This window comes from Antennarius striatus, chromosome 3, assembly GCF_040054535.1.
Source record: "Antennarius striatus isolate MH-2024 chromosome 3, ASM4005453v1, whole genome shotgun sequence".
Taxonomy (NCBI): Eukaryota; Metazoa; Chordata; class Actinopteri; order Lophiiformes; family Antennariidae; genus Antennarius; species Antennarius striatus.
In genome coordinates this window covers 6,027,623-6,039,860 of record NC_090778.1, presented here as the reverse complement: position 1 = coordinate 6,039,860, position 12,238 = coordinate 6,027,623, and the positions used below count along the sequence as shown (strand labels likewise).

Below are 12,238 nucleotides of genomic sequence, written 5' to 3'. Positions count from 1 at the left end.
CCTGTGAAGTATAAGAATAAAATGACAGGGTGGATCCCTGCTTGTCATCAGTAAACCATACTGTTTCCTGAGTCCATCCTTCTAACACTGTGATTAAATAATTCAAAATGATTCCCTGCGACCCAGCTATAATGACCGACAAATGGATTAGTTAACTCTAGGCCTCTCACCCCAACCTACAACCCATTGGGGGCAGAACCTGCAAACTACTCCAGACCTTGTGTAACTGTGTTGTGTTCACCCTCCCCATGTCTGCATCCGTTTCTAACATCAGCAAAGGCCCACATTAAGCATTCTGGACTTTCTAGCTTTATAACCAAACTTGCAATTTTAACCTCTGTCATCATCACAAACACTGTTTAGATTGTTTGGAGTGGAGGACTTCACTCCTAACAGTCTTATTAAAAATGTGAATTACTACCTCTCCCTCTCCCACTAACCCACAGCCACCACGTTCATTTAAGTGCTCAATAAAGTAAATGCCGCAGTGGTTGTGAAACCTCTTACATTGCTGTATTTGGACTGTTTGACGCCTGCTGCCTTGCTCTCCATTGTGAACAACTTGGGAAACGAGTTAGGCCCGAGTCTCACTGCTTGTGAGCCTCTGGTCATTGCAGAGACTTTGCAGTCACGCATCAACACACATACAGTACGCTTATGAATTATTTCACAAATGCTCACCCGCGCCATTATTTTGATCTATATTTTATTTGTATTTACCCATCTTGAGGGTATTTGAGACACCTCTTTTGAAATGGGACCCTCACCCCTCACCCCGTTTCCCCTTGCATGACGGTTCATTGCCTGGTGAATTTAACCAAACATCAAACACCATTTGAAATCTATGCTGACTTCTTTTGCAGCCTTTGCAAATTGTCTTAAAAATCTGTGTTAGCATGAGACAGCTGTGTATGTCTGGGGGTGTGTGAGAAGTGAACGTGGGGGGGCGTAATGTGCTTTCCTCTCAGCTCTGTCTGAGAGAATAGAATAAAATGCAAAGATGATGGATGGTGATAAAATAACTGCATACTTTAACAAGGCAGTCAGAGACTGCAACATCCCACGATTTACCCTGAACTACTTTCAGGGTAGGTCAGGGTACCCTGAAAGTTGTACCGAACTAGTGCATAGACTAGTGCATATGGAGAAGGCCAGTGTGAGTAAGACAATAGATCAAAGTTAGTGCATAGGTATATCAAAGCACTAGCTTTGATTTAGGGTCTTACACTGGCCTTCTCCCTTGTTTTTCTATCCTATCCGGTTCACGAGTGTACAAAAGTTGGCATTTGACATTTACCGACTTTTCTCAAGGTAAAGGTCATCATCTCATTTTCATCACCTTTGCTGCCCGAGTAATGTGTTTTTTGTTTTTTGTTTTGTTTCGTCTTTCTATCTGCAATGGTTGCCAAGATATTTGGTGGATAAGAGAAGGAACGAACGAATGAACGGACGCATGGACGGACACACAAACACTGACAATCGCAATACATCACAGCTGTGAAGTGGGATATAAAAATGAAAACATAACTTATTATGAAGCTTCAAGAGGGCGGAAGGTAGTTTGTGCTTCCAAGGTCACACATTTGTCCTAACTATAACGAATCAAGCAAATGAGGTCTTCTTCATTACAGACAAAGGTAGATTATTCATTAATTAGTCTAAACATGGAAATGAACCTTGGCATTCCTGAAATAGTCTTTGTTATGTTGCTCACGGTTGGGGTCTAATTTTCGAAACAAAGCCAGTGAAGATTTCTATTTGTTTCCACCAAGTTAATGAGGACGCTTTGATGAGCAAACGATTTGTTTGTACTTTTCCCCTTGGCACCTCATCTGTAGTGAGAGTTAAAGCTTTGCTATGGTACCTTGATGTTACATTCCTTCACCCGCTTCTGAAACAAATCTGAATTATGACATTGATAGGAAAGTAAATAAAACATTTTATAGTTACAAAATATGGTATTGATATTAAACCTGTCAAAGATTTTCTTCTTCCATTTCACAAGACATTCAGCATGGCAATCTGTACATCAAGTGGGAATGAGCCTCCCTGTAACACCTTGACAGGCACAACACAAATTGCATCGGACCTGCGCCCTTGCAGATGACGATTAATTTTCATCAGCCTCATTAATTGTGAAGATGAATTTATAGCCGCGAACAAAATAGCCAATTATCAGCCACGGCAGAATTCACTGGGCAGCAAATTGGTTTCTGAATGGGCAAAGAGCCCAGGGAGGGTGTCTATAATTCTTCTGTCAGACAGTGGAGAGAGAAGTTATTTAGCTATAGCATGAAGTAAGCATAGGAGATAGAAACGTGCGTATCTTGCTGTTACATTGTGATGCTACCCGACTCCCTCGGGGCAAAGAATTCAAGGTCCAGTGGAGCTGTAGCATTTCAAGATGACTCTGTTACGGAATGATCCAGGAGACTCAGTCTACCGATAAACCTAATGTGTGGCATCGCTCGTACACTTTATGTTTCACAGAAATGTGAAACATACACCACTATACTACCCGTGTTTTAAAAACTACAAAACAAAGTTTGTTCGAATTGAGAAAAATTCGTCTGCGTCCCTGTTTGTGGTGTGTGAAACTTAGCAACAGCGGATAATATCTTCTTTCTAGAGAGACAGCATAGTTTTCTGTTCGCGCATCCTAATCTTGACATTTTTAATATGACACTTTTTACCCTTTTCACCTTTACAGGTGACAAAGATGGTGAAGACCGTGACCACACGGACAGTACGCCAGATGCCCCTTGGCCCGGATGGCTTGCCTCTCCCTGAGGGATCGTCCCCTCTAGGAAGCTATACCGATTCCATTGATAGGCGCTACATGAAGAATGGGGGTGACCGCTTTATCACACCTCAAGCAACCTCCACTCTGACACGCTCCTACAACAATTCCTACAACGATTCATATGGTGAGACACCTGAGAGCCAGTACATTCGCCACTATGGCCTGCATGATGGCTACGCTGATTTGACAGACAACTATGGCAGCCTGTCACGTGGAGTCAACTTTCGGCCGCCACGCTACCCATACCTGCCCAGCAACTATCGGCCGGAGAACAGCTACACCCTGCCTATTCGTAAAGATGACTACGGCCATGTGGCTCAACCCCAGGTGCCTATGGGTAGCAGCACTGTGGATCTGAACCGCTCACAGCCAGAGCGCTTCCAGCCTGAACCATATGGGTTAGAGGATGATCGCCGCAGCCTAGGCCCTGAAGAGGAGGAGCCATACGAACTGGAGCCTGACTACTCCACTGCCAACAGACGTACCCTGCAGGGGGCCAACCGGGGTCGTACCCACCGGGAACCTCTTCGTGATGGGCCCCGAGTCAGGTGAGGATAATCGCAAAGAATGTAAGACAGTGAAGGACTGCAGTTATGCAATCAGTTATTCTACTTATGACCACAGATATAGCAGATATTAATAGTTTTCAGGCATCTGCACCTGTGTTTAATCCTTCAAGATGTTGCAGGAGATAATGGTCACAAAGGTGGGGGCATGGTAACCCACTTTACATGAAATTCTTGTTTGACAATTATTTCATGTTCATTTGTGTGAATGCAGACTTTGACTTTACATGATTGGATATCAGGCCTGTTAAAATGAGTGGGAATAAAGAAAAGTTGTCTTGTTTCCACCATGAAAGGACTACATTTGACTATGCATAAGTAAACAGATGTCTTCTCTCCTTGAGCAACTTGCTTGAGAAAGAAAGCGTGGAAAAACAAGTCTTTGATTTCTGTTTTCCTGCAGATGGATAGTAAGCAAGTGTTTGTGTCAGAGGTAAAGAAGCAGGGATGATTTGAGGCACGATGAAGGAGGGGAGGGAGACTAGGCAGGATGGAGGGAGAGTGGGAGAGAATGGAAGGCTCTCGTCAGTTTTCTTTCAAAGCCTGTCCTTATTGAACCGCCTGATGCCTAACACATCATTTGCTCTCAAAGGGGGGGCACAGAGTGAAAGTTGACCGTCAAGTAAAACTAAATGCAGTTTTGAAGTTTAATCTTTGGGTAGTGTGTTATAGATTTTTTTTTAGACATTTATAGATGGACATCTATGATTCCATTTTTATTTGTTGGGGAACATGTTTGGGGGAAGAACTTTCCAGAAGGAATTTGAGTCAAGTGGTTGAGAGGACAGAAAGACGACAGTTTGTGTCAAAGGTGAATCCATGTTTCTTCACTTCTTGACAGCACTTAAGTGCTTTCTCAAATGCATTTGTGCACACACACACACACACACACACACACACACACACACACACACACACACACACACACACACACACACACACACACACACACACACACACACACACAGATTCACACATTCACCCTATCCCCGTATTGACCTGTATGATGTTGAGTCAGTCTTTGTATTTATGTACCTCTGACTTTACTCTGACAATTACAGGCGCAGCATTTTTCCTACACACACACACACACACACACAAACACACACACACACACACACACACACACACACACAAAAATTTCACATATTCCGGAAATGAGTCACTCCCCCATCTGCTTGGTGAGAGGTGCTTGCTGTGACAGGCAATTTGTAGTCTGCCTTACATGTGTCACAACACTGCCCCAACACGCACATCCCATCAGACGCACACACTAACATGCACACACTGACAGCTGCTTACATGAATGCCCAACACAAACACACACATTTAAAGCCAGTGTTGACTGACTGCTGTCTGGCTAATTGCAGTAAAAAATAAATATTTCCTTCTCACATGTTTCTTTCATTTCTCCTCCGCGCTCTCATCACCTGATATGAAACACCAAAATATCAGTGAACTGCAAGGTTTATGTTCTCCCTCCCAGCGTGCCCAGGCTTTCCTGTGTGCTCGATCTGCAATTAATATTATTCCAAAAAGTGAGCTGCGACTCCCAAGTGCTGTAATGAATGTAGGAATTAAAAAGATTTAATTGCAGCTTATCATTCTCAATAATCAGTCAGAGGGAAAAAAAAAATATTTGTGAAGAGACTTCCTGCATTGGCAGTAAACACTCATGTTGTCATTGTCTATGTGTCGGGAATGATAACACATGTAGTTCCTATGAACATGCCTTTTTTAGTGACCTAACTGTTAACTCCACTGTAACGCACAAATGAGTGATTAATTGAAGGAACAGGGTGAATAAATGAAGCGAGACATGTAGGTAATCCATATAGGTCACATGAGGTCACCACATCGTTTGATGATGATGAATGGGGTACAGATTTTTAATAGAGTACTGTACAACAAATGTTTGGGTCATAGTTCCTGAACAGTGTGAAGAATATCATTTTGTAAATGAAACGATTCATGCAGTGCATCTATATTAGCAATGTAATACCTTTATAGACATTCTTTTATAGTCGAAGGAAACAAAGTTTTCTTGGTGTTCGTATAGCAGCCAGTAAGGAAAAGGACTTAAAGCCAGACAAAAATCATTTAGTCATTTTAATAGTGTAATGATGATAAATAGGCTTTGCTGCCAGTGTGGGTTCAGGATAAAAAGCATAGCTCACCTGAAAATGGAAGATGGAAAGTCCGATGATGTTTCTGGGGCTCCAGCAGAACAACTCTGGAGCATTCTCTTCAACAACTGAAGACGGAGGAAATGGGCAGCGGAAAAAAATACTTTATTTTGTTTTATTGAAGCCACAATAACAAAGTAACTGGTATCAAGAGAGGAGGAGGTGAGCAGATTTGATAGGATAGGACAGAAGAATAATTGGGGATGGTGAAATCCTGAGAAAATGAGTTCATGCATTTACTGTGGGTGTGTGCTTGTGCAATGCTGATTCTGATTCTGTGTGATATGTGATGGTTCTGATGATGAAGCAGAAGTGGAAAAAAAGAATTATAAACTAAATAAATTAAATACAAATTTGTACCATGTGATCCGCAATGTGCTGGTGACATATTAGGGGTGTATCCCGCCTCTTGCCAGTCAGATGGGATAGGCTCCAACAACACCTGTGACCTACAAGGTCATCTACAAGAACATAGATGTATGGATGGATGGATTGATTTATGGATTTATGGATGGCTGGATTTATGGGTGGGTGGACGGACAGACGGACGGACAGATGGATGGATGGATAATATTGCGAATTGGCCTAAGTATCCACTGAAATGTATGCGCCTGAAGGTTTTTCTAGTACAATATTTGGTGTTTTGTCATGAGCCAGCTGATTTTATTCTCGGTATGGATGCAGAAGCAGCTGAGGGACACCTTCTGCTAAACTACATGGAAAAAGTCTGAATAGTTCCAAGCTCCAGCAACATTACTAATGTAACAACAGTGTGTTGTTAAAAACCACTTTGTGTGTTTGTCACATCATTTAGCTGTGAGCTTGTGCTTTGTTATGAAGCTGTAGAAATGGAGGTGCAGAGGGATGAAGAGGCAATAGTTTTCCTTTAATCGCTCATCAGGTTTTACAGATAATGACTGTGTGTCTCTGCTTCCTCGGACCCCCCACTGTCTGCATGTGAATACATCTCAGTCCACTCTCTTCCTCCCAAATCCTTTCTGTGTACATGTTTGTGTCCAGCAGCACATTGTTCCTTTGTGTGTGTGTGTGTGTGTGTGTGTGTGTGTGTGTGTGTGTGTGTGTGTGTGTGCGTGCGTGCGTGCGTGCGTGCGTGTGTGTGTGTGTCTGTGTGTTCTCATTCCAGTGTGATTAATAGCTGCTTTTGAACTCTATCAGACTAACGGGGGTATCTTTAAATCAATCTCGACTGGCTCACCTCTCCTTGGGTGACCAGCAGTGTTGCACCAAACCCAACTTTATCCAGGGGTCACCCCCCACATATTCGTTTGTAAACACACACCTTCATCGCCACTTTAACACGCGCACACACACACGCACGCACGCACACACGCACGCACACACACACACACACACACACACACACACACACACACACACACACTCCCACACACACACACACACACCCGTCCTTTAATTGAGAAGTAGTGAGTGTTTTTTCTTAATGCAGCAAAACCCTGTGGGAAGTGAGCCCCTCCTTCCTCCTCTATGATTCTCCCGAGAGACAATCAGTGACAGTTAAGTGTTTATATTTAATGTTTTACTTACTGTGTGTCAAGTTGGAGGTTTCTCAGAATGCTCCCGTTAATTATATAAATTTGAATGATGCCCCTCTCCCTAAACTGAATTAAAACAAGCTATGGTATCAATGGATAATGAGAGGCTGAGAAATTAGAAAACGGAAAGACATAAACACTCCAGCTCTGTCAACCATTTTTCTCTTTTTTTGTTTCCATCCTACAAAGACTTTTGTGCATCATAAAACAATTATAGCCCATAATTCAGAATAAGCAATCTGCTCAACAGAGACAATCAGTGAGAAGCTCATAAATGCTGCAGAGATGTGTACATATGCGAGGCAAACATCTTCTTGTGAATGTCTAATTTTTTTCAGTTGATCTCCTTTTATGGGCCCATCGAAGGCGAAGGTCAGGCGTGGCCACAACTGAAAGATGATGAAAGTAATTGACAGAAGATGTAGGCAAGAAAAAATACTGGGACATATCTACAGTGTCCGTTTATCTTGTCTTCTCTTCTTTGTGTGTCAGAAGAAAGTAAAGTACTCACCCCTATGTAGATCTGCACACAGATGCTCAGTAATACTTTGGACATTAAGCAGCTCGATTTCCACGAGGACAGTGATCTGCTGTGATCACGCTCGCAGCATTGCGTCTTTCACCACCGAGGCCTTTCACATCCCATGAATATACTTCTCCCTGTACACACAATGAGGCCAATTTAAATGCAAATCCTGACATTCCCGTCACTCAGCCTTGTAAAGCCTGTTTCACCAAAAGCCCAGCTATATCGTCCCATATCTAAATGAGCCATGATCTGTTCACGTGTACTTTCATCTGTGTGTTCAAGTGTGTGTTCAAGTGTGTGTTCCAGTGCATACAAGACAGTGCATGCCAGGGACAGTGCGCCTAATAATGAGGGAGAAGGTCAAAGAGAGAAAGAGATACTGTCCATTAAAGAGGTGTTTATGCATGCAGGTATGTGAGATGGTACTGATGTCTAGATTATCTTTTGCCATGTCTTTTGGAAGAATACTCCTGCCTCTCATTGCCAGGTCATTCAAAGTCTCAGCGATTAAAAGTTGGACTGGCAACTGACTGTGGAAGTTTATGTTTAAAAATTCCTAACATGCACACATATTTACATGTCACAACATTTCCATGCATCCCTATCTTGCATGTAAGTGTTACCCAGATTTTAGGATTTGCTGGACTTCATTGTACTTGACATCAGTTTCATGTTTCTTCTTTTGTCATGAGGATCACCTGAAAAGACATTACGAGTTACAGGTGGTTCTATGACAATAACTGCATAACTGCAGTCCTGTGGTCATGTGACACCCACTGTGGGGCTGAGCTAATAACCTCAGTTTTTATTTATTGTTTTACCAGGGAAAGCCACTGACATGTATATGATGTGGTAAATGTAGGGTGGGACCACATTTTACCCGATAGCCGCGCCTTATTACTACTAGTGTGTAGTCATCTTCCATATAGGAGGAATTCAACACACGTTGGCCTCCATGTTAAGGGCGTGGGACAACGATGACAAAAGTGTCTTATACAAACCCGTGAATTATTTCACCGTAACACAAAAGGCCTAGCTTCAAGCGTTCTTGATATGCGCCTAAACATCCAGAGCCTGTCTTAGTGGCACATCCATTCATCACAATGTCTCCTAACTGCTCGCTGATATTGCCAGCAGCATTGGATAGTGGGCTTTAATCAGCTACTCTGAGGCTTCAGTCGTCCCATCTCTATTAATCCTCTGTCCATCCATCTGAACCGGGTGTTTAGTTTCTCATTTCTTGTCCTTTGCAGGAGTTTTTCTCCCAGTTTATCTTCGTATTGATTTTTCTGGTAGCAAAATGTCATAAACACCAGTATGTTCCTGCAAAGCTTGTGCAAAAGAAAATTCTACAGAGGAATACACCAGAGATGAGGTGAGATGGCATGCAGAGCCCAGCCTCCCACCTTCACCACTTGCCTTGGAAGAACTGTAAAAACACATAATTAACATAAAACTCATTAAAATTGGAGCACTGTCTGGAGTTTTCTGCCAACCACTAGTGTTAGTCGCCATTTCATTTCACCACCAACCACCGTACATCAAAGATGGAGAGAGGAGGCCAGCTGGATTATGAAAAGAGGATAAACAAGTCTCAAACTGTGGGATGGGTTTGGGCTTGATAAAGTACACGACCCTAATTAAATTCCTCCCTGCGTCCTATCCCATGTCCTACCGGATATTACCCTATCGTGTCTGACAACTCACTGGTATATCTTCAAAAAGACAAATCATCTTTAAACAAGTTTTTAAAAATTGTGCAACTTTTCTGTCAGTATGAGACTCCCCAGACTCTGTCCTTGGAGTTGGCCCTATAAGTGAAAAATTGTTCTTCTGAGCCTCAGAGAGCCTTAAGTAAAATAAGTGGCCGGCACTTCAGCAAGAGATGATCTGTCATTGGAATTCAGCGCCTAGATTTTCCTCCTTGTTCCCACAGAGAATTGATGAAGCTGCCTTTGGTCTAAAGGACCCCTGGAGAGCAGAGTGTAGATCATAGACTCTGAGAGGCTTTGGTAATAGAGATTCATCATAGGCAACTCCTTACAAAACATCATAAAGGAAATTTCCTCTTCCTCCCATGACAGACAAAACTTCTGTTACCAAAAAAGTGGAAGTATAATTCAATACGGTGAGCACCCAAACCTACCAGTGGTAATTCTAATGTGGCTAATGCCATAAGAGAAGTCCCAGAGAGATGGTCATTGGTATTTATGAACTGCTTGTAAGTTTATGGCAGTGTGAGCAAAGGGAATCAGGAAGGCATCATGTGGCCTCATCGTCTCCCTCAGGGGATAGCACAGCTCCTTTCATTGCTCCCAAGGGAACAGGCATCAAATCCCTTCCACTGAATGTAGTGGCTTCCTAAAAAACACTTCACAAGACTTTCCTTCAAAGTTTTTTTCTTTGCTGTTTCTGTCATCTCGTTTCCTTTTTGAACCACCTGTTTGCCGTTTGTGCAATGTTTTCCTGTCCCTCAATCACACTTTCTAAAGCTTTATGTTTGCTCATATCTGACATGTTTGTGGCTGCTACCCGACAGGAAGAAATAATAAGTTGAGTTTCTCTTGCCCTATTACTCTTTTTAGCACCACATCGAAACATTTGATACCAAAGCCCTTTTTACGCAGAACATGCAAACCATTGTGACAACAGTCCTTTCGCACACTAGCTTTGTATACTTACACTTATAAATATCAGCACCATGCCACCCCGGTGTTTTTGACTGAGTGCCTTCTGCATACAAAGAATAAAAGATGTATAATAAAGCAGCGTAGGTGTTTAGTTTGACATTTTACATTTTCTGAAGAATATAACAACAGCATTTATATCCCTGTTATATTTTGATATTGTCCTCAGCTCAGAGGGGAAGACGTGTGTGTACCTCAAATTGCTTTCCAAGAGTGAAGATATTTTTATGAAATCGTTTTGCTCTTTATTCATCTATGTAACGCTACACTGTTATGCTACTAGGTGCTTTTCAAATCACCGGGTTGTGGACATGTCATTGATACATTATCCCTTTCTCTTTCCTGCCACTACAATGGACTACTTCTGTACAGATGTTGATTGCTCAGTATTGACCCCCAACTCCACCTTTGTAACTTTTTTACTGAATGTTGAGGGCAGTAAAAGCACAAGATTCCCATCTTGCACAGGTGGTGCAAAATGGTATCACTTCCCCCAAACTCCTTTCTTTTTGTCCTTCACCTACATCTTTCCATATCTCCCTCAACCTGTCCCCTGCATTTTCCCCCTCATTAGTCAGTGGTTCTCACTTCCTGTGGCTTCTCCCAAAGTATTTCCCTGGGCTTCCTAATTTTTTGCCTCAGACAAATCTGTCTGAGTCACCCTCCATTTAGTTGATTTATCTCCCTGGCCCTGACCATCGTTTCTTCTCTTGTCTTCCAGAGGGTACCCAGATGAGTCCATTGAGGCAGAGTTGATTGATGAACGCCACCCTTATATTCATGGCATGTATTCAGCACCCCTTGCCCAGCCAGAGAGGGGAAGCATGGCCAGTCTGGACCGCATGGGCGGCCGGCGTTCACCATCCATTGACAGCATCCGCAAGGACCCGCGCTGGCGCGATCCAGACCTGCCAGAGGTCATAGCCATGCTGGGTCACCCCATCGACCCAGTCAAGTCCAACGCTGCCGCCTACCTGCAGCACCTGTGCTATGAAAATGACAAGATCAAGAAGGATGTGCGTCAACTGAAGGGCATCCCTGTTCTGGTCGGGCTTCTGGATCACCCAAAATCTGAGGTCCATCGCAAAGCTTGTGGTGCTCTGCGCAACATCTCCTATGGCAAGGATAATGACAACAAGGTGGCCATCAAGAACTGTGATGGTATCCCAGCCCTCGTCCGCCTGCTTAGAAAGACCAATGACATGGAGGTTCGAGAGCTCATCACCGGTGAGAATAAATACTTCTATTGACACACAAATAATAGACAGTCAAAATAATTTTACAAGACTTAAACAGGACAATCAACCAGCACATCACAAGATAAAGACATTACTAATATTGTCTTTAATATGACACCGCTGTTTGACTTCTTCATAGCCAAATCAGAAACATTTCTAAATGTGTGAGGAGCTGATATATTCTATCTGCATGTTGGCAGATGGAATATATAGTAGATGTTGCTCTGGAAAACATAGCTGGCCAGTAATTATTGTGTACTGTCTTGGAGTTTGTCGTCATGGCATAACATTTATGTGTGTTTTTCTGCCTTCATTTTCCACATAGTAATAAATCAATGTCAGCAAAATATTTTACTGGAATTGTCTTAACCACAAAGTTAAGTTTCTCTTGTTCAGATTATCCTTGAAACCACTTCGATGACATGTCATGTGGGTGAAATTGTTTAAATTGGTTCTTTAATTATTATTATTTAACTGGAGCCCTTGACATAGGTAGAGGATACTTATGCGATACCAACCTGCTAACTAAGCTTTCTTCTCCACTGACTGTTTGGTTTTTCACTCCAGTCTCCTAATTAGTTCCCTCTCACGTACAGCAATAATAATACTTTAGCCTCTCTCTCTCTCTCTCTCTCTCTCTCTCTCTCTCTCTCTC

The 12,238-nt window shown here is 42.6% G+C and overlaps 1 protein-coding gene across 8 annotated transcripts in view; it reads left to right on the top strand.

The window, feature by feature from the left end:
• arvcfb (ARVCF delta catenin family member b) overlaps nucleotides 1-12,238 on the top strand; it is a 239,866-nt gene that overhangs the window by 169,058 nt on the left and 58,570 nt on the right. For all 8 annotated transcript variants that reach the window (XM_068309954.1, XM_068309947.1, XM_068309951.1 and 5 more), the window contains 2 exons: nucleotides 2,711-3,351; nucleotides 11,067-11,572. In XM_068309954.1, the coding sequence (XP_068166055.1) occupies nucleotides 2,711-3,351; nucleotides 11,067-11,572 (1,147 nt within the window). The remainder of the gene's footprint in view (nucleotides 1-2,710; nucleotides 3,352-11,066; nucleotides 11,573-12,238) is intronic.